General features: G+C 45.1%; 1 protein-coding gene across 1 annotated transcript in view; it reads left to right on the top strand.

Annotated features, from left to right (window-relative positions):
* The window catches only part of pdk4 (pyruvate dehydrogenase kinase, isozyme 4), an 88,327-nt gene extending 66,076 nt beyond the window's left edge, over window positions 1-22,251 (top strand). The window contains exons 10-11 of the mRNA XM_078538773.1: window positions 3,245-3,358; window positions 20,672-22,251. Of these exons, the coding sequence (XP_078394899.1) occupies window positions 3,245-3,358; window positions 20,672-20,815 (258 nt within the window). The 3' untranslated portion in view covers window positions 20,816-22,251. The remainder of the gene's footprint in view (window positions 1-3,244; window positions 3,359-20,671) is intronic.
* The last annotated feature ends 892 nt before the right edge of the window (window positions 22,252-23,143 follow it).

Here is a 23,143-nt window from a genome sequence, read left to right as displayed (position 1 = left end):
TCCAGACTCTCACTACCCTCTGCGTAAAAAACTTGCCCCGCACATCTCCTCTAAAGCTTTCTCCTCTCACCTTTAAATCTATGTCCCCTAGTAATTGACTCTTCCACCCTGGGAAAAAGCTTCTGACTATCTAGTCTGTCCATGCCACTTATAATTTTGTAAACTTCTATCAAGTCGCCCCTCAATCTCCGTCGCTCTAGTGAGAACAATCCGAGTTTCTTCAACCTCTCCTCATAGCTAATAACCTCCAGACCAGGCAGCATCCTGGTAAACCTTCTCTGCACCCTCTCCAATTCCTCCATATCCTTTTGATAATGTGGCGACCAGAATTGCACGCAATATTCCAAGCGTGGCCTAACCAAGGTTCAATACAGCTGCAGCATGACTTCCCAGCTTTTATACTCAATACCCCTGACAATGAAGGCAAGCATGCCATATGCCTTCCTGACTACCTTATTCACCTGCGTTGCCACTTTCAGTGACCTGTGGACCTGTACACCCAGATCCCTCTGCCCATCGATGCACTTAAGGGTTCTGCCATTTACTGTATAATTCCTACCTGTATTAGACCTTCCAAAATGCAATACCTCGCATTTGTCCAGATTAAACTCCATCTGCCATTTCTCCGCCCAAGTCTCCAACCGATCTATATCCCGTTGTATCCTTTGACAATCCTCTTCACTATCTGCAACTCCTCAAACCTTAGTGTCATCTGCAAACTTACTAATTAGCCCAGTTACGTCTTCCTCCAAATCATTTACGTATACTACTATGAGTTGGTTTAAAAAATTAATTGATACAAGTTAATAAAAGCAAAATACTGCGGATGCTGGAGATCTGAAATAAAAACAAAAAGTGCTGGAGAAACTCAGCAGCTCTGACAGCATCTGTGGAGAGGGAAACAGAGTTAATGTTTTGAGTTCGATATGACTTCTTTAGAACTCAAAAGAGGCAGAAGTATGATGGGCTTTATGCTGTTGAAAAAGGGAGAGGATCAGGTGGAGCAAAAAGGGAAGATCACAGATAGGTTAGAGGGTGGAATAGATTAACTTACAAAGGTGTCATGGAGCAAAAGGCCAAGAGAGTAGTAGTAAAGGAACAAAGCATTGGTCCAGAGTAGGTTAATAGCAGAATAAAGGTCCATGCTGTCTGAAAGCAAAACATGAGAACGAGATACAAACTAACGCTGGGAGAAAAAAATTACAAAATGGAAGACAGGGTTCATGGGCTGATGTTGTTGAGTCCAAAAGATGTAAAGTGCCTTATCGGAAGATGAAGTACTGTTCTTCGAGCTTGCGTTGGGCTTAGAAAAGTTAAGATCTGCTGCACAGTCCAGAAAATTGAAGTTCTTTGCTGCCTTTTTTTGCCTAAGTGTGTTTTATGTCCTGTAGCTTTGTTCATTTGAAAATATTCTGCTGAAAATAATGTGCTACTTTATTTTCAGGCACTTATAAGCTGCTAATATTTTTTCTACACTTCTTTGTACTTAACCCTTTGGGAGCTGCTAGCTCTCATACCGTGATCGTTCAGGCCTTTCAGCCGTATTCTGTCACAAGTGATGTTGCTTTTGTACTGAGGAATTAAAGAAAAGAAAACATGAGCTACAATTTAACATAACAAGCAGCATATCTATACTCAAACATGCTCCTCAGTGTACTTTGTTTGGTCACCATTTTATAGCCTATACTACCAATAGTATTGTGTATCCCTTTCAATGGCAATGATTAGCTGGGAATTTTAGACATGACGGAGATATAGGCCTGAAGCTTAACGGAGAAAAAAAGGCAGATTTTTGTTGGATGAGGAGTTGAAGTGTCAGAAATCTGTTTCCCGACGCAAACCCACCTCCACCTGGGTGAACTGAAGCTGAAAGGTGGGCGGGCAACCAATCCAATCCAAGGAGGTGGGTTGCCGATTTAAATATGATATATGCAGCCTAGATTTTTGCTGCTGCTGGCCTGATTTTCCACGAACCGTGGGAAATCCAACATTTTCTTGAAGGCATGGACTTGGTGGATTCAGAAAAGAAGCGCTTTCACACTTACTCCCTGGATCCAGAGGTCTGCCTGAGGAACTTCTTTGATTGAGATCATACCTCCAATGGTCTACCTCATTCCCCACCCGCAACCCACCACCACCATCGCCCAAAACCTCCGAACTTCCCCTTTAACCAGGCCCTGATTCTCCTCATCACCACCAGGGCCTGATCATCTTTCCCCTAAGAGAACTCTGATCCCTCCCTCAGAAGCTCCCTCCTTTGGCCCTGCTCCAGGCCTGGACTTATCTGTTACTATGACCATCAGTGACCAGCTGCCTACCCCTGCCAATCAAGCTGGACCTCTGGATGGGGAACCAATCACTTACACCAATATGGTGGGGAATCTCAATTGGGGGATTCCCCACATAACTTTCTAAATGACAAGCTTCCTGAGAGGCAGGTCAATGAATATTTATCCGTAATCAAAAGAATAAGATCATAAGAACTAGGAGCAGTAGTAGGCCATTCAGCCCCTCGAACCTGCTCTGCCTTTCAGTAAGATCATGGTTGATCTGATTGTGGCCATGACTCCACTTTCCTTGCCCTGCCCACCATAACCCTTGACTCCCATGTTAATCAAAAATCTGTGTAACTCAACTCAGCTTGAATATATTCAATGGCCCAGCCTCCGCTGTTCTCTGTGGAAGAGAATTCCAAAGACTAACGATCCTCTAAGAGGAGAAATTCCTCCTCATTTCAGTCTTAAATGGGAGACCCTTTATTTTTAGACTGTGCCCCCTAGTTCTAGATTCATTTACGAAGGGAAATATCCCCTCAGCACCCACCCTGTCAAGCCCCCACAGAATCTTTTATAAATTTCAATGAGATCACCTCTGATTTTTCTTAACTCCAATGACTACAGGCTCAACCTACTCAACCCTTCCTTCGTCCCATGTATCAGCCTAGTGAATTTTGAATAATTTTGACTAATGAGCTTAAGACTTAATGAGTTTAAGATACTGAGACTTAGAATATACAATGTTGCAGACTGGACAATAAATATGTGCTCTCACAGCAGAAAACTGTATGAAAAGCCTTTATACACCAGGTGGTCACAACATCTAATGCCAAGAATGTTGACATTTAGTGAATAGATTAGAAGACATTTTTTATTGTTACAGAAATTTATGCTAAGCAGTTTATTTGAGTATTGGAACTACCTTGCACTGGATGCCAAAAGAATTAATGGTTCTACTTCTTTAACAGGCTGGTTTTGGATATGGACTCCCAATTTCTCGCCTCTATGCTAAGTATTTTCAAGGGGACCTTAACTTGTACTCTATGGAAGGACATGGTACAGATGCAGTTATTTATTTAAAGGTAATGTAAATGTAATCTAATGTTAATTATAAAAAATGTGTGCAGATAAAGAAGATCTTGCCTTTCCTTTAATTTCCTTTAAGGAATTTATAAATACACAGAAAATAATTGCCTTAGCAGGGGTATAGTTAACGAAAGAAGTAGAAGATGCTCTATGTGAAGCTAGTCAATACAATATTCAAAAAATGAACTTTATAGACAGCTCTTTCATGAGTGCAAATAAATAACAACTTTAAATCACAAATATGTTGGGCCAGATTTTGCTAGAGGGTGTGCCCTGTTGGATAGAATTACAATTGCACATGTAGGTTTAAAAAAAATGCCCACAAACCTGCTGCAAGTCTGAACTAGTAATGGTGCAGTGAGGGCAACAGGGTATCTGGGACTTTGGTGAATAACTGGACAAACTGCCTGTCTCAAACAATGAGATTAAAGGATTGAAAAATAAATGAAGGAGGGTGAATTAGAATAGTCACCATAGTCGTGGATGACTGTCATTGGAGAGACAACTGGTGGTGCATTTAACCTGAGGGTCACCACACCTCAGGCAAGGGGCGCGGTTCAGAATGCAAGGCCTTCATGGATGACCTCAGCCAGTATGGGAATTGAACCCGCACTGTTGGCATCACTCTGCATCACAAACCGGCCATCCAACCAACTGAGCTAACCATTCCTCCAGGGCATCTCTTCTTCAGAGGGTGTTGGTATGCAGTGCACAGCAAACCATGACCATCAGGGATGCACATGATGGGAGTAATGTAATGCACCTCCAGATCTATCCAGGCATAGGAATCACATCTTTAGAAAACCGAAGTTCTACTCCACTATGGCCCTGGTGCTGGTGTAACTCTCATTGTAGTTCCTCTCTGTTCAAGTCTGGGCACACTCACAGGTGTCATTAGCCATTTTTTCAGCGGATAGCCCTTACCACCGACTAACCATCCCTTCAAGGAATCTGTGCCAGTGAAAAGGCCTGGAATCTTTGAGTTTCTAAGGTTGTAGGAGTCGTGACTACTGCCCAGGTACCTGGCGCAGACCTGCGTGACCCGCTGATTATGGTCACACACCAGCTGCACATTGAGTGTAATCCCTTTCTGTTTATGAAGATACATGGCTGTCAAGCAGGAACTTTAGTGGCTACATATGTGCAGTCAATGGGTCTCTGCTCTCTGGGGAAACCTGCAATTGGTGCAAACCTCAGGCTCTATCCATTTGACTTTGGACACCCTGTGCGAAGGAGATATAATTCCCGGCCCTTCAGAACATTGCATCTGCAATGGTGTGCAGCAGGCTGTGTTATGTCACTACGGCCTCCACAGGGTGCCTGGGATGACCCTGTTGCAAAGAAGTAAAGTGCACTGTCACCTTCAAGGTGACAGGCATCAGGTGGCTCCTAATGCAGTTGGATGAGATCTCCCCTATGAGCATCTCACATAATGATATCACCCTTGAAAGCCTGAGTCGTCTTCTGCACTAAGTCTCACTCAGTTGCCGGTAGTGGAATCGCTGCCTGTATACCCTTGGGGCGGTTTAAGCTCGTTTGCAGCTCCAATTAGAGTTTCTGGGCTCGTCCAGACCATTGTGGTCTGGTGCTGCTCTATCCACTCCCTGAGGAATGACAGCATCCCTGTGTTCCCTTCTTCCTCTCACCCTACTCCTCCTCCTTCTAATCCTTCTATCCTCCTCACTGGAGGTTGTGTCTCCAACTGAGACCACAATCCCCATCTGTCTCCAGGAGTTTTCACCCTTTGCCCCTAGGTTATGGACTGGAGAATATTCAATTAACAATCAACAGATCCTTCTGAATGAAAGGAGATCCCTCCTAATGAAAAAATATCCAAAATGTCACTGTGCACACTCAAATAGACAGTCCTTGCAGGAAATTGAGTTTGAACTGCAAAGCTGAGACTCTGATCTCAGCTGCAGTTTTAAAACCCGCCCAAACAAGCTTGCCTTTAAAAAAAACAGACTCCACACCTGCTGTGAATCTCACCCTGAAACTCTTTCGAGTACAATCACAGTTCTTGGTTTCCGGGAGTGGGACATGAACCCACAACCCACTGATTCAAAGGCGAGGGTGCTATGAACTGAGCCACAGCTGACATCTCCTCACTCTGAAGGCGTACTATTGCCTTCTGACTATTATTGCAGTGAGATGGTTAGTTCATTAGCTCAATTTCCTTTTAAATTTAGATTTAAATAATGTGGACGGGTTCCTGACTTTTTGAACTGCACACGTGCTGGATTATCACAAAACGGCGTGATGACATCGTAAATGTCGCCCAGCGTCATCACGCCACATAATATGCTCCCTGAAGCGGGAAGCGCTCCCGATCACAGAGCATATTATTCAGCCCAAAGACTCTAGGCGGAATTTTCCATGCCCACTGGCGTCAGACATCATGGTGGGCGTGAGCGGACAATATGGCGGGAAGGCCAAAAAACGGTTTCGCACCATTGTGAAACATGTTTGCAGTGGTTCACTTTGCCCATCAATGGCAGTCCGCCGGACGTTGGGAACTTCATTGTAACACATCTGCACATCATTATAAGCCCAGCTCGCTGGAATCATCCCCCCACACTGGATCATCTGAATCACGCCAACCTGTTTCACAACAGCATTTATAAGGAATGGGGCTGGTGAGCTGCACTTGGAGGGGAGCTCAGAGGTGAGTGCACAGTAACATTGCCCAGTGCTCGCAAGGGTCGCCTGTTGGACCTCAAGTTGAGGTGCTGCGCATTCAGGCGAGGGCACAGGCAGGTCGTTTTTTTTCCCGGCTGGCTGACAGTGCAGTGCCAGGGCAAGGGCTGTCCTGTGGTTGAGGTGACTTTGGGAGGGTTGGGGCAAGAGCTGTCCTGCTGTTGATGGTAGTGCACAAATATGTGTGGGGTGGGGTTGAGGGAAGCGGCCACGCTTTAGGAAACCTTGTATAAAGTGACCATTCCTCTGCAGCTGAGACAGTTCAGGTGTAGCCACAGTGCCATGCTTGGAGTCGGGCCACTAACTTATCTGCCCATTCAAGCAACGGGCTTGAACGTGTCCCTTGGGCACAGAGTGCCAACTAATGAGCATTTCAGTGGACTCAGAACAATTAAATGACTACGCACATTGTACAATCTCCTTGTGAAACATAGCCATGGAGCAGTCACTGGTAGAGATGCTCATAGCCCCTTGCAATGTCATCATTCAGCTTTGGACCAGTCTCCCCCATGGTTCAGGCTACCAGTGCAGCCTTGCAGTGCTGGTTCAGAGAATGCCTGTGCCTGAGCTGAGAGCACAGCCTGCAATCCAGTGGGCAAAGCTGCTGCAAATTGGTCAGGTGGAGTGGGGTGGAAGTGGGTGGGGTCTCAGGCAACCATGCAGCACACTAAACTCTGGCCATCCAAGTGTATGTCAGCACTCTCTGGGATGCGTTAAAGGCCCTTCAGAGTTAACCAACAGAGGTTCTTAGAACACCCAAGCTAACCCATGCACATCTCTTTTATTCTGCAGGAGAAGTACATCAGAAGCATAGAGCCTGGTGAACCAGCTGTATGCCGCATGGCTTACAGAGAGTGGAGACGATGGAGAAGAGAGCGACCGAGGCACCTGGCTGGGCAGGAGGAGGAGTAGCACCTTCAGGACGAAGAGGTGGCTGGGGCTCCCGCTCACGCTGCTGAAGAACCACAGCGAATTGTCGCTAGTCGGCGCCTAGCTAGATCCAGGGTCATACAGACACCGCCTTTCCTTCCTGCAGATTACCGAGAACCAGTGTCGCTGAAGACTGTCTGGGGAACTGGTTGGTCACATCTGCTAGCTACTGCAGGATTTGGCACCACGGGGACATGGAGGGCATCCACTGCCAGTAGCTGTGAAAGTGACCGCGACGCTCAATTTCTACACCAGTGGCTCCTTTCAGGACTGCACAGGTGACCTCTGTGGGAAATCACAAGCCTCCACCCATAAATGCATCCATGAGGTCATGGACACCATCTTCATAAAGCACACAACTTTGTGCATTTCGCCCAGAACCAGGAAAGCGAGGATGCAAGAGCACTGGGATTTGCCCAGGTCACAGGCTTCCCATAGGTGCTGGGTGCCATCGACTGCACTCACATGGTGCTCAGATCTCCGTGGCAACAAGCAATCAACTATGTCAGCTGAAAGGGCTTCCACTTCCTCAATGTTCTGATGTTGTGTAACTACGACAAACGCAACCTGCAGGTCTGCGCACAATCCCCAGAGATTGTCCATGACTTTTACATCCTTAGAAGATCTCAGATCCCTGACGGCTTCCAGGGTGCACAGAAGCTGTAGGGATGGCTCCTTGGGGACAAGGGCTACCCACAGAGGATGTGGCTGATGACACCCATGCAGTGGCCTCAGACTGCAGCAGAGAGAAGGTATAACGAGGGTCATGCTGCAGCTCGCAACTTGGTGTAGCAAGGCGTTGGGATGCTGAAAATGAGATTCCGATGGCTGGACCGGTCTGGTGGAGACCTGAAATATAGTCCAGAGGGTGTCCCGCATCATCGTTGTCTGCTGCACACTTTGCAGCACCAGGTTGTAACAGGAAGAGGAGCTGGCTGAGGAGGAGATGGAGGAACTGCACATCTCCTGCGATGAAGAGGATGTTGATGGAGATGAGGAGGTCCTCGAAGGCGATGAGGCCATCACACTGGCCGAAAGAGGCTGGTGCGCTCGGGCGGCCCTCATAAGCTGCTAGATTCATGGAGGATGATGATGACATACAGCGAGGAGACACCACAGATCCTCACATTGCATCTATGAACATTTGACTCCAGTCTGGCCGAGGGCAGCTCGCTTGCGCTCTGTGATCAGGGTTACATCATGGAGGTACAGCCATGAAACATTAAATGCACTTGACCCTTTGTCAGTCTTCAGCACCTGACCCCTTTAGAAGCACAGCATCATCGATCACAGATCCTAAAGATGGGGGTCCAGCCCCACCTCAAAGGTGCTGAGAGCGCACAGAGAATGACAGAACTATGTGACGCCTGTCTACGACATTCTGGCAGCAATGACGAGCACCATCGAGGAGCAGGCATCACCACTAATGTGTCAAGTGAATGTGAAGCAGACCATCACTTTGGTGTGAAGGTAAGGTTACACACTGCACAGGGAAGATGACCTGGACTGAGACACCTGCCTTTATCTTGCGCAGGAACCAAGGTTTTACATCTGAGTGACATGAATGCTGCTCATCATAATAAGGAGCCATAGGCAAGGAGACATTCTTGGGAGTTTGTTTACAGTAGTGAACATTACGTACATGTGATTAACACCTTTTCAACTATGTCTTCTTAACCTCCCTAACTCTGCTACTAACACCTGTCTTAGTGCTCCCCTGACATCCATAGCGGAGGTGGAAGCATCCTGCTGACTGCTTCGCCCTGTCTGTGATGACCTTGATGGGCGTCCTTTGGAGGGCCAAGACCTGGAAGGGCCTGTCCTGCTTTCTGGGTTCTGTTGTGTGGCAGTGGAATCCTCTTCGGCCTGTGGAGCTGGAGTTGCTTGCGTCACAAGAAGAGGTGATTCAAATGGGCCAGACACTCTTGGAGTCACCTGGGTTCATGGCCCCAGGGTGTGCACCTGCTGACCTTCCTCCCTGTGGATGGCCGAGAGTCCCTAGCTGCCTCCTTGGGGAGAAGAGGAAGCTGGAGTGAGGTCAAGCTGCCCCACACCCCTCTCACGTTGACATTGTTGGAGTCCAACTGTGGCATCAGCGATGAAGTTTGGCCTCCACGGCACTGCAATACCAATGTCCTGGACCAAGGTCTCCATGGTGGCTGCCATCCTACCTGTGTAGACCTCGGTGCGTTGGCATGCCAGTGCTATCACCCTAGCCTGAAGGCAGACGGACTCCTCCATTGTGTCTTGCAATCTGAGGGGTGCAGTGGACATCCCTTCCTGATGTTCCTGTGATTGTCTTTGCTGCTCCACCACCTAAGGTGTGGCTGAGCCCAGAGGCTCGTCATCTGACTCGGATTCCGCAAATTCCTGGCCTCCAGCATGCCTCTTAAGTGCCGAAAACCTGGGAAGCCCCTGCTGCCGTCTGCTGTGGATCAGACAGTGCGATGTGCTCACCAGATTGTGACCTCGAGGGTGCTCTAGAACTAAGTTCCACCGAGGTGTATGTCTCTGCGCTGCTGGAGGGTGTCGGTGAGCGCTGTGACGGGTCTTCAATTGGGGTTTCAGCAGATTCCTCTCCCGAGGTGTCTTCAGGGCTTGAGTCGATGATGTGGGTCATGGACTCCCTTGGCTGTTTCCCAGATATGCCCGCGAAAGCAAGGAGATTTAATTAGTGCATGGCGGTGGCCTGCGAAACACATCACTCACAGCATGGTTGTCAAATGGATGTTGCACTGCTGGATCCTCACTTGGTAGAGCACTGCCGACCTCACCATCAGCATAGGAACAGTCCAGATCTTCGCTGACCGCCTTTATGTTTCTATTTTCAAAGCTCTTGACACCTTAATTTCAGACATTCCTCCACCAGTCTGTGACCTCTACCTTTTGTTGTGTGCCAGCTTGTCCTGCATGAAGACAGATGGAGAGAGTATAAGCAGGACACCTGCCAGGCCAGATGATAAGTATGCCTGGCATGTGTGGATAGTGAGCGGTGCCAATACATGGGACGAGGACAATGAAAGTGTATGTGAGAGAGTAGTGGTGATGTCCCTTGAACTGGCAGTGAATGAGATCCCTGAGGATGTGTGATGGGTTTGTAAATTTGTGAGTTGAGAGTGATGAGAAGAGTGATTTACCCTGGCAGAATGGAGGAGATCATTCATCCTCTTTTGCACTGGGTGGCTTTCCAGTTTTGCAAGGGCTTTGGCACTGACCACCGCTGCCACTGTCTCCCAAGCAAGATTGGTGATGTTGCTGCCCCTCCTACAGCCAGAGCAGGGGGTAGAGGACATCATGGCAGGCCTCCACAGTGTCTAAAAGGTGTTGCAGGATGCGTCACTGAACCGGGGTGGGGCTGCAGTCATCTTGCCTTTCTGAACCATGTCTTCTGTGCAGCAGTCCTGGGCTGGAAGCACTGCATAATTAATGGGGCGGGATTGGGACGATACGGCATGAAAAGCAGTCATTGCGGCCGGCGGATAAAATGTTCTTTTTCCCGGCTGCTACCGCACTTAGTGAAAATCTGGGATGATTCCACCCTCTGTTTCTCTCTCCACAGATACTGCCAGACCTGCTGAGTATTTCCAGCATTTTCTGTTTTTATTTCAGATTTTCAGCATCCGCAGTATTTTTCTTTTATTCCAGCATTCGCAATCCAATTTCTCATTGTCTTTCAGCTCAAAACTATCCTTAATTCTGGAACTAATTAATAATGTTGCTGATTTAGTTACAGATAGTTAAGAAGTCAGGCTTGACTCAGTGCTAGCACATTCACCTCTGAGGAAGAAAGTTGTGCTTTCAATTCCCATTCCAGAGATTGGAGCACATAACCAAGTGCAGTACTGAGGGAATGCTGCCTTGTTGAAGATGCCTTCTTTCAGTTGAGATGTTAGGTCGAAGTGCTGCCTGACCCCTCAGGTGGACGTAAAAGATCCAAATGCGTTATTTTGAAGATGAACGTGGGAGTTCTCCCCGGTGTCCTGACTAATATATATCCTACAGCCAACTTTGCTTAAAAAAACATTACCTGGTTATTATCTCATTCCCGTTTGTGAGACCTAGCTGTGTGCAAATTGGCTGCCTGTTTCTTACGCTAAAACTGACTATAGCCGGGATTTTCCACTCCCATGGTGGGCAGGAGTGGAAAATATCGTGAGAAGGCCAAGAATCAGTTTTACGTCATCATAAAACCAGTTTGCAATTGTGCATTGCAGCCTTCAATGGCTGTGTTTCCTGCCACAGCACGTAGAGAATGTCATTTCAATAAATTTGCATCTCATTATAAGGGCTGCTTACTGGAATCATTCCTCCCGTGTTGGACCTTCGGGCACGTCGGCATGAAATTAGAACAATGTGTTTCACAACTGTACATAAGCGACGTGCACCCGGCGATTTGCGCTTTGCTCATGCCTTTGAGGTTCGTTCGCCTACCTTGCATCATGCAGCGCTCACGGTAAACAGCACCAGGCTTCACAGGCAGCACCACATCACCTTCAGGGGGATGTCACAGGTAAGTCTCTACCTACCAGACCAGCGGTAAGGCGGGGGTGGCTTTTAATGGGCTGAATGGCGAGGGCTGCACTGGGAAGTAAGAGTGGGGAAGGTTGCACTCAGACACATGAGTGTGGGGGGGTTAGCATCCTTAGCAAAATGATGGAGAGAGAGCACGTTGCACAATGACATAAGCCAGAATGGACGGATCGCTGAGTGAAGAAGTGCTTCAGTTTACATTGTTGAATTTGCAAAGACTGCCCTTGTCCCAGTCCAGGAATGGTGGGGGGCATGTCAGTCCAGTCTCTGTTGTGCGTAGGGCGTTGTTGTAACATTACACCATGGGGTTTCTGGCATCATACTGGGCTGCAGATGGCATACTCAGTCAGGGGAGCCATCTGCAGCTTTTAGATGGGGAGAAGGTATTGTGGGGGCATCCAAAGGTGTGGGTGGGGGGGGCAGGTATATGTTTAACAGTGTAAGTGGCCTCAAGATGGGGAGGGGTGAGATCTACATAGAGCACATCCACCTCAAAATATCCAGGGACTAACAAATGGACATCCACCATAATCATGAAGGGATCAGGGAATACAAGGGGTGGATTGAGAGGTCTTGGACGGAGGGAAACCTGAACATTAAGTACCTCTTGGACAATGGAAGGGGTTTCCAAACTCTCACAGGGAGGGTCCAAGCTGGTCTGGCACTGAAACCTCAGCACCATCATCTTCCAAACTGCACCGATAATGCAGTACAAAATTAACATGAAGAGAAACTCTGCTGGTGAGGGCTCTGAGGGTGGATTGGAGGGCAGGTGCTGATTAAAGAGGCACACAATTGAACTGTGCATCCCCAAACGAGGAGAGATGCACAGCTGCGACATGAAAGGAGACGTTCAATGACAGTGCAGGGAATCAGCAAAGTGAAGCTATGATGTGATTTCATGCGAGACTAAACCTGCAAAGTGGCACTAATCGATCTCCTTGTAAGGCATTACCATCGCTGAATCCTCCACTATCAACATCCCGGGGGTTACCATTGACCAGAACCTGAACTGAACTAGCCATAAAAATACTGTGGCTACAAGAGCAGGACAGAGACTAGGAATCCTGCAGTGAGTAACTCACCTCCTGACTCCCCAAACCCTGTCTACCATCTACAAGGCAGAAGTCAGGAGTGTGATGGAATACTCTCCCCTTGCCTGGATGAGTACAGCTCCCACAACACTCGAGAAGCTTGACACTATCCAGGACAAAGCAGCCGCTTGATGGGCGCCCCATCCACAAACATTCACTCCCTCCACCACCGATTCACAGTGGCAGCAGTGTGTATCATCTACAAGATGCACTGCAGGATCTCAGCAAGCCTACTTAGATAGCACCTTCCAAACCCACGACCGCTACCATCTAGAAGGACGTGGGCAGCAGACACATCGGAACACCATCACCTGGAAATTCCCTTCCAAGCCACTCATCATCCTGACTTGGAAATATATCGCTGTTCCTTCACTGTTGCTGGGTCAAAATCCTGGTACTCCCTCCCTAACAGCACTGTGGGTGTACCTACAGCACACGGACTGCAGCGGTTCAAGAAGGCAGCTCACCACCACCACCTCAAGGGCAATTAGGGATGGGCAATAAATGCTGGCCTAGTCATCCCATGAATGATTTTTAAAAATTAACTTTTTTTGCAGCGTGGAAATTCCACAGTGCGATAACGAACTGCAGAGCAATTAGGCTACTGGACAAGCTTCAGAAGCGCATTAGAATCCTGGCACTGGACGGTTCACAAAAGAGAAGCCTCTGGCCTCGCTCAAATAATCCCATTGCCTGTTGAAACATTTTTCCTCATGTTCACAGAGCTCGTTGAATGAGGAACCAAGCGCCTGGGCTGAAAGCTGAACATCCAAGCACCTGGCCAAAGCAATCTTATAGCAGTCGGTTCTATAAAGGGGGTGGGGGGTAGCAGGGATGGTGAAGGAGCACCTTGAAACGCACGCTGCGCTGGCCAGGATTTAAGCCAACACTGGAACAAAGTCCTTGAACCCACATTCACTGCCATGTCACTGACAAAAATAGGATCTTTGGAGAAAAATGCTGACTCTTGTCTGCTTCTTTTTGATGCTGCAGAGAGGAGACCATCAGAGAGATGGTGCCAGGATTTATTGCTTCTTGCAAAATTGCATACAGGCAAGAGATAAAGAGAAGAAGATTGCAACAGAGGTGCAAACTCACCAAAGGGATAAGCAGAACCCTCAAGACCAAGGGGCAGCAGGGCCCCCTCCAGACACAGAGGATGAGGCTCACAGAGTCGTCCTGCGTAGGTGCCTCGCAAGACCGAGGGTGTAAGGGACTCGCATGTCTTATCTGTAGAAGAGCAAGAGATAGTGTCACCCACTCCGCTGCAGGTCCAGGGATCTGGTGACTCACGTTTGCCACATTCTCCACGAATTGGCACCACGGGGACTGGGAGGGCCTCCATTGCCAGTAGCTCTGAAAGTAATGGCCGCTCTGAACTTCTAACCAAGTGGCTCCTTCCAGGGCTCCACTGGGGAACTCTGCAGGATCTCTCAAGTGTCCATGCACAAATGCATTCATGAGGTCACAGATGCCCTTTTTGCTAAGGCCCACAATTACATCAACTCCAACAGAGATCAAGCAAGCCAGGACACCAGAGTACTGTCTTTGCTGAGATTTATGGATTCCCACAGGTGCAGGGTGTCATTAACTACACTCGTGGCTATGAAAGCTCCTTAGCAAAAGGCTCTCCAATACATAAACAGGAAAGGCTTCCACTCGCTCAATGTACAGCTGTTCTGCCACCATAAGAAACTTATGCAGATTTGCACCAGATACCCAGGAAGCATCCATGACTCATACACCTTGAGTAGATCGCAGATCCCGGACATCTTCAGGGGCCACACAGGAACCAGGACTGGCTCCTTGGTGACAAAGGGCACCTGCAAAGAACGTGACACTAATCATATGTTATTGCAGAAAATAAAAGCTCATGGTGTACAGGGTAACATATTGGCATGGATAGAAGATTGGCTGGCTAACAGGAAGCAGAGAGAAGACATAAATGAGACTTTTTCAGATTGGTAGGATGTAACGAGTGGTGTGCCACAGGGATCAGAGCTGGGCTTATCTGTTTACAATTTATAAAAATGACTTAGATGAAGGGATTGAAGGGATGGTTGCCAAATTTGCAGATGACACAAAGATAAGTAGGAAAGTAAGTTGTGAAGAGGACACGATGCTACAAATAGATATGGACAGGTTAAGTGAGTGGGAAAAGATCTGGCAGTGGAGTTTAACGTGGGAAAATGTGAAATTGTCCATTTTGGCAGGAAGAATGAAAAAGAAGCATATTATCTAAATGGTGAGAGAGCTCTGAGGTGCAGAGGGATCTGCTCGTCCTAGTGCATGAATCACAAAAGGCTAGTATGCAAGTACAAGTAATTCGGAAAGCTAATAGAATGTCATCATTAATTGTAAAGGGAATTGAATACAAAAGTTGGAAGGTTATGCTTCAGTTGTACAGGCCACTAATGAGACCACATTTGGAGTACTGTGTGCAGTGTTGGTCAACTTATTTAAGGAAGGATGTAAATGCATTGGAAGCAGTTCAGAGACGGTTTACCAGATTAATACCAGGAATTCTTATGAGGAAAGGTTGGACAGGTTAGGTTGTATCCAGTGAAGTTTAGAAGAGTAAGAGGCGACTTGATTGAAACATAGAAGATCCTGAGGGGTCTTGACAGGGTGGATGTGGAGAGGATGTTTCCTCTTGTGGGAGAATCTAGAACTAGGGGTCACTGTTTAAAAATAAGGGGTCGCCCATAAAACAGAGATGAGGCGAAATGTTTTCACTAAGAGGATCAAGAGTCTTTGGAACTCTTTTCCGGAAAAGGTGGTGAAAGCAGAGTCTTTGAATATTTTTAAGGCAGAGGTGGATAGATTCTCAGTAAGCAAGGGGGTGCTAGGTTATTGGCGGTAGGTGGGCTGCAGATTTCAGGTTACTATCAGATCAGCCATGATCTTATTAAATGGCGGAGCAGGCTCAAGGGGTTGAATGGCCTACTCCTGCTCTTTGTTCGTATGTTCGTAGCTGGTAATACTTGATGCTGTCATTGGGTGACGTGTGTCATTTAAGCACAAAAATTGATCCCAAGATTTTAATTAAAGAACAATGAAAAATATAGACTAGATTTAGGTTAGAGCATGGTATCAGTGTTGAAATTTTATTTAATACACAGATCTCCTATGTCCCATGAATGATGCAAATTGATTACATGTCTGACATCAATTAATATATTTGGAGAAAAGTCTTAAAATATATTTTTGATTTTGAAACTTAGAGAAATGTATTACTTTTATATTGCTTTCCACTGTAATGTGGACAGGCATTCCTAGATGTGGTATATCAAAATGTAGAGATAAGATAAGAGAGGAAAATAGTAGTGTGGAAAATGAGGGTTGGAGAATGACAGGGAGGGACAGAGAGAAAAAATCTAAGAATGCACAAAGAATCAAGACTAGATATCACAAAGATAACAAAAAGACTAAACTAAGGCTCTGTATCTGAATGCACGTAGCATTCATAACAAGGTAAACAAATTGATAAAGCACATTGAAGTAAATAAATATGATCTGATAGCCATTTTGGACACCTGGCTGCAAGATGACAAGGATTGGGTGCTGAATATTAAAGGGTATTTGACCTTCAAGAGGAATAGGAAGCTAGCTAAAGGTGGAGGGGTAGCACTGTTAATCAAGGATGGCACTTGTGCAATAATTAGAGAAGACCTTGTTACAGGAGTTCAGGATATAGAATTGGTTTGGGTGGAGATGAGGAATAGTAGGGGAAAGAAGTCACTAGTATGAGTGGTCTATAGGCCCCAAATCGTAACCACAATGTAGGACAAAGTATATAAGAAGCAATATTGGGTGCTTGTGGTAAAGGGACAGCAATAATCATGGGTGATTTTAATCTACATATAAATGGAAAAATCAGATTGGCAGCAGTAGCTTGGATGAGGAGTTCATAGAATGCTTTCGAGATAGTTTCTGAGCAGTACATTCTGGAACCAACCAGAGAGCAGGTTATATTAGACTTGGTATTGTGTAATGTGACAGGATTAATTAATGCCCTCAGAGTAAAGGCACTCCTAGGTACAGCAACCACAATATGATTGAATTTTCCATCCAATTTGAAAGAGAGTAGGTGTAAGACTAGTATTTTAAACTTAAATAAGGGCAACTATGTGGGCACAAAAGCTGAGCTAGCTGAAGTGAACTGGGATATTAGGCTAGGGGATAGATCAATAGAGAAGCAGTGGCAGGCCTCTTTAAGGGGATTTTTCAGAATACTCAGAGTAGGTATATTCCTAATACAGAGAAAAATTCTAAAGGGAGGACCCACCATGCGTGGTTAACTAAAGAAGTTCTGGAAAGCATCAAACTCAAAGAAAAACCAGGTGCACAAAGATGAGTGGCAGGTCAGTTGATTGGTCAACATATAAAGAACAGCAGAGAATGACTAAAAGGTTAATCAGGAGAAAGAAATTAGTGTGAAAGGAAGCTATCTAGAAATGTAAAAACAGATAGCAAGGGTTTCTACAGGTATTTAAACAGGAAAAGAGTAGGTAAAGTGAGTGTTGGTCCTCTAGAGAGTGAGAATGGGGAGTTAATAGTAAATAATAAGAAATGCCAGATGAAATGAACAAATATTTTGCTTCTGTCTTCACTTTAGTAGCTGTAAATCGGGAGGTGGAGGGGAGAGATGAACTTGGTGAAATTACAATAGCTAGGGAAGCAGTACTGAGCAAGCTGATGGAGCTGCGGCTGACAAGCCTCTGGGTCCTGATGGACTTTAGCCCCCATGTATTTTGAGACTCTAGGATGAAAAGGTAGTAGATGCGTTGGTGTAAATTTTGCAAAGTTCCCTAGATTCTGGAAAGGTTCCATCAGACTGGAAAGTAGCAAACATAACATCTCTATTCAAGAAAGGAGGGGGGCAGATAACAGGAAACTATAGGGCAGTTAGCTTGACGTCTGTCCTGGGGAAGGTGATAGAGTTGATCATTAAAGAGGTTATAGCTGGACACTTAGAAAAGCTCAAGGGAATCAGGAAGAGTCAGCATGGTTTTATGAAAGGAAGATCGTGTTTAACCAATTTATTGAAGTTTTTTGAAGAAGTAACATGCACAGTGGATAAAGGGGAGCCTGTGGACGTACTGTACTTGGATTTCCGGAAAGCATTTGATAAGGTGCCACAACAAAGGTTATTGTGGAAAATGTAGTGTAGGGGGTAACATATTAGCCTGGTTAGAAGATTGGCCAGCTGGCAGAAAGCAGAAAATATGCATAATAAAAACAGAAAATGCTGGAAAATCTCAGCAGGTCTGACAGCATCTGTGGAGAGAGAAACAGAGTTAATGTTTTGAGTCCGTATTACTCTTCTTCAGAGCTAAAATGAAGCAGGAATGTAATGAAATTTATACTGTTTAAGAGGGGTAGAGCAGGTGAAGCTGGATAGAAGGTCAGCAATTGGTGGGAGCTAAGGACAGCTTGACAAAGATGCCATGGACACAACACAAAGAGAGTGTTAATGGTAGTGGTAAGGGCTAAAGAAAGGTGCTGATAGTGGCATAAAGGTAAGAAAGCAGAATGTGTGAATATCAGAACAAGGGTGAGCACTGTGTGAAAGAACAATATGGAACAAATAACCGTGGCCCTTTTGGGGGTGGGGTGGGGTGGGGAGAGGGGGTGGGTGGTGGTTGGGGAAAAAAAGGAGAGAAAAAGGGATAGGGGATAAAAAAAGGGGTAAAACATTGAACAAATGAATGCAAATTTTAAAAAAAATAAATAAGTAAAAATAATTTTTTAAAAAGGAATTTAAAAAAAGATGAAGATGGAGGAGTGAGTTCATGGTCTGAAGTTATTGAACTCAAGTGTTAAGTCTAGAAGGCTGTAAAGCGCCTAATGCTGTTCCTCCAGTTTGTGTTGGGCTTCACTGGAACATTGCAGCAGGCCAAGGACGGACATGTGGGCATGAGAGCAGGTGTGTTGAAATGGCAAGTGACAGGAAGGTCTGGGTCATGCTTGCGGACAAACTGAAGGTGTTCCACGGAATGGTCACCCAGTCTGCATTTGATCTCCCCAATGTAAACGAGACCTCATTGGGAGCAGCGAATGCAGTAGACCAAATTGAAGGAGGTGCAAGTGAAACACTGCTTCACCTGAGTGGAGTGTTTGGGCCCCTGGATGGTGAGGAGGTAAAGGAGCAGATGTTGCACCTTCTGTAATTGCATGGGAAGGTGCCATGGGAAGGGGATGAGGTATTGGGGGTGATGGAGGAATGGACCAGGGCATGCCGGAGGAAATGGTCCCTATGGAATGCTGACGAGAGGAGTGAAGGGAAGATGTGTTTGGTGGTGGCATCGTGCTAGAGCTGGCGGAAATGGTGGAGGATAATACTTTGAATGCAGAGGCTGGTGGGCACTCCCCCGCTCCCTCCCACCCCCACCCCTCCCCCCCCCCCCCTCAAAACAGTATAAATGTCATCACATTTCTACTTAATTTTAGCTCTGAAGAAAAGTCATACAGACTCAAAACGTCTGTTTCTCTCTCCACAGATGCTGTTAGACCTGCTAGGTTTTTTTCAGCATTTTCTGCTTTTATTTCAGAGTTGTAGCTTCTGCAGTATCTTGCTTTTATTATAGAGAGTATGCATATATGGGTCTTTGTCTGACTGGCAGGATGTGACAAGCGGAGTCCCGCAGGGCTCTGTGCTGGGGTCTCAACTTTTTACAATTTACGTCAATAACTTAGATGACGGGAACGAAGGCATGGTAGCTAAATTTTCAGATGACACAAAGACATTATGGGCTGAATTTTCCCCCCGTCAGTGGGCTTGTGCGGGCACGGGAGCGAACCCGATTGGTTTGGACGGGCAACTCAGCCAATTGAATTAATTACTACTTAAAAGGCCTTAATAGGCCTTTGACAGTTCGGTGAGCATGCAGCCAACTCAGCCACGCACCCGCTGAACTGAAAATCTGAATGACATGTGGTGACGTGGAGATTGCAGATAGATTTAGATAGGTTGAGTGAGTGGGCAAAAATCTGGCAGCTGGAGCATAATGTGGGAAATGTGAAGTTGTTCACTTTGGCAGGAAGAATAAAAAAAGCAGAGTATTACTTAAATGGAGAACGACTGCAGAATTCCGAGGTGCAGAGGGACTTAGGTGTTCTCGTACATGAGTCACAAAATGTCACTATGCAGGTACAGTATGTAATCAAGAAGGCTAATGAAATGCTATCCTTTATTATGAGAGGAATTGAACATAAAATTAAGGATGTTATGCTCCAGTCATACAAGGCATTGGTAAGACTGCACCCCGAATAGTGTGTGCAGTTTTGGTCTCCTTATTTAAGGAAGGATGTAAATGCATTAGAGGCGGTTCAGAGGGGGTTTACTAGATTGATACCTGGAATGAGCAGGTTATGAGAGATTAGGTTGGACAGACTGGGCTTGTTTCCATTGGAGTTTAGAAGAGTGCTGGGTGGCTTGATTGAAGTATATAAGATCCTGAATGGTCTTGACAAGGTGGACATGGAAAGGATATTTCCTCTTGTGGGTGAGTCCAGAACTGGGGCTCACAGTTTTAAAATTATGGGTTGCCCTTTTAGGACAGAGATGAGAATATTTCTTCTCTGAGGCTTGTGTGACTTTGGAACTCTGCCTCAGAAGGTGGTCGAGGCCAGGTCGCTGAATATTTGTAAGGCGGAGGTAGATAGATTCTTGTTAGGCAAGGGAATCAAAAGTTGTCGAGGGTAGATGGGGATGTGGAACTCGAAACACAAATATGACCTTATGAATGGCGGAGCAGACTCAAGGGGCTGAATGGCCTACTTCTCCTATTTCGTATGCTCGTAGTGTTCAGTTACAGTGTCAACCATTTTGTGCACTAACAAAATAGCATCTTAATTTAGGGATCACTTAAAAGATACCAGATAATGTAACATTTTTGCTTTGTTCAATCACCAGGACAAACTCTTGTCATGTATTTTAAATGATTTATTGTGGGTACCAAAGAACTATAGTGGCTTATTTGATATTTATTTAAATGTTTTAAATTTGGAGAAATCTTTCCAAATAATTGCTTACTTTTATAATTATTTTAATAGGCTTTATCTACAGATTCAGTGGAGAGATTGCCTGTCTTCAGTAAGTCTGCTTGGAAACATTACAAAAGTAGGACTGAAGCAGATGACTGGTGTATTCCTAGCAGTGAGCCCAAGAACCTGGCTAAGTTTGATTATCACATTTAAAGGAGTGGAAGGTTCAACTGATGTTCACAATCAGACTATGGCCTTCCTGGATAAAACTACCAAAGGAAATTGCTCTTATTGTGGAAATGAATTGGTGGTGAGCTCTGGATTGTATGGACTTGTGTAAAGCATTCAAACATACTTAGTTGATAATAATTATATGTATGTCAGAACTGCATTTGAATTAGTGAATTAGCCAGTGTTCACAAAACAAAAGGGAACAGCAATGTGTGAATTGAATGCTTTATTTACAAAATGAAAATGGGGAGGGAGAAGTAAGGCCAACATATTTAGACTTGCAGTTATTTCATCCTGTCTATGGCTGTTTTTTTTCATCAGCTTGACTGAGCTAGAAACTTGCCATTGTGGGAATGACAGGTTTGAGCCTGTATCTTGTTGCACCAATGTCTGGGTTAGAACAAATTGATGATTTTGCAGATGGTAATACTTCCCTTTCTTTGAGGGTAAATATGGACCATGATATCATTTAGTGTGACCAGTCACACCAGTGACCAGTCTGCAACCTCATCACCTAGCACCAGAAATTTGAACATAATTTCAAGAGAAGAGCAGGGGTGTTCTCCCTAATGGCCCAAATATATATGTCTGAATCAAGTTCACCAAAAAAAAAGACTGGTCATTTATCTAACAGTTGGCTGTGGAACTTTGTGTGCAAATTGGCTGCTGAGTGACTACTCTTCAAAAAAACACTTTATTTTCTGTAAAGCACTTTGGGGCATCCTCAGGTTCTGAAAGATACAATATAAATCCAAGTTCTCTCATTTCAATTATGTCAATCCGTGCTTTTTTGGGTGAGGGACAAAAGGTCCTTCAAGGCTTCAAGTAAAAAAAAAAGTCATTGAAGGTGGGATAATAGTGACTTCTGGCATGACAGGAATCTCAGAAAAGAGGCAGCTTATCACTTTTTGTTTGGACTTGGGTTAGGGTGGTATCAGTGAAAGGTAGAACTGGGGAAATTATCAGCTTTTGCTTTTTTTTTAGCTGCAGTTGAATTCAACTTTCAACTTTCACCTCCATCCTACTCTTTGGACACCATGCGAAGTATACATATAAGCATTTTTGTGGTTCTGCTAGTTACCAGTGTGCCTTGCAGTCGGTTATAAAATTATATGAAGCTTTACTGTTAAATGATCTGTGAAAGACTGAACAACTGGGTGTAAATCTGCTAGTATATCTTGTACCTACTGGAATAGAGAATGTAGAAGTTCCATGGAAATAATAATTGGAGCTTATTTATTGTGCCTCTGAATCTGTGAAATCAAAATGCAGATGGACTGCTTACTTTAAAATATGAAATAGTTTTATAATAACTTTGTGCATAATTATTGAAATGTGATAACTGAGGTTAGAACAATGTGAACAGCCTTTCAGAACAAAGGCACGTTTGGTGTTGAAATAAAAATCTCCTTTTTGAATATTCAGAGAAATGAATCTAAATTTTTGTAACCTGTTGAAATGTGACCGTTATGGTTTTCTGTTGGACAACAACTGGTACCAGGGAGGCGGTGGTGTAGTGGTATTGTCACTGGACTAGTACTCCAGATACACTTGGAACCTGGGTTTGAATCCCACCACAGCAGATGGTGAACTTTGAATTCAATAAAAATCTATTAAATTCAATTAAAAGTCTATTGTTGTAAAAACCCATCTGGTTCATTAAGGACTTTTGGGGAAGGAAATCTGCCTTCCTTACCTGGCCTGGCCTACATGTGACCCCAGACCCACAGCAATGTAGTTGATTCTTAAATGCCCCCTGAAATGGCCTAGCAAGCCACTCCCTTCTCAAAGGCAATTAGGGATGGGCAATAAATGCTGGCGCAGCCAGCGATGCCCACTCCTATGAAAGAATATTTTTTTAAAAACTCACAAAAATGCTTACATTTCACATTGATTTAAGTTACTGTGAAGAGAAGAGCCATGCACCCCTGATCGCTAATTGGGTTTTGTGGATTTCGTTTACTACAAATATTGTGCCTGCCTACTCCATGTTGTTGATTACACAATTGCGATTTTGTCAGGATGACAGCAATTGGTATTGAATTTATTTTTAAAGTATTGAAATATTAATTTCAATCTTCCAGTTCTAATAATTAAAATAACTTAAAAATTAAGTTCTGTACTTTTTGAGACCATTTGAGTCATAGAGGTCTACAGCACAGAAAAAGGCCCTTTGGCCCATCAAGTCTGCGCTAGTCAAACAAGTACCTAACTATTCTACTCCCATGTTCCAGCACTAGGCCCATAGCCTTATATGCCATGGCATTGCAAGTATACTTCCAAATACTTGTTATGTAAATGTTATGAGGG

Source organism: Cetorhinus maximus, chromosome 3 (genome assembly GCF_964194155.1).
Source record: "Cetorhinus maximus chromosome 3, sCetMax3.hap1.1, whole genome shotgun sequence".
Lineage (NCBI taxonomy): Eukaryota > Metazoa > Chordata > Chondrichthyes > Lamniformes > Cetorhinidae > Cetorhinus > Cetorhinus maximus.
Note: the sequence above shows the minus strand (reverse complement) of the source record. Positions and strands in the feature narration are given on the sequence as shown.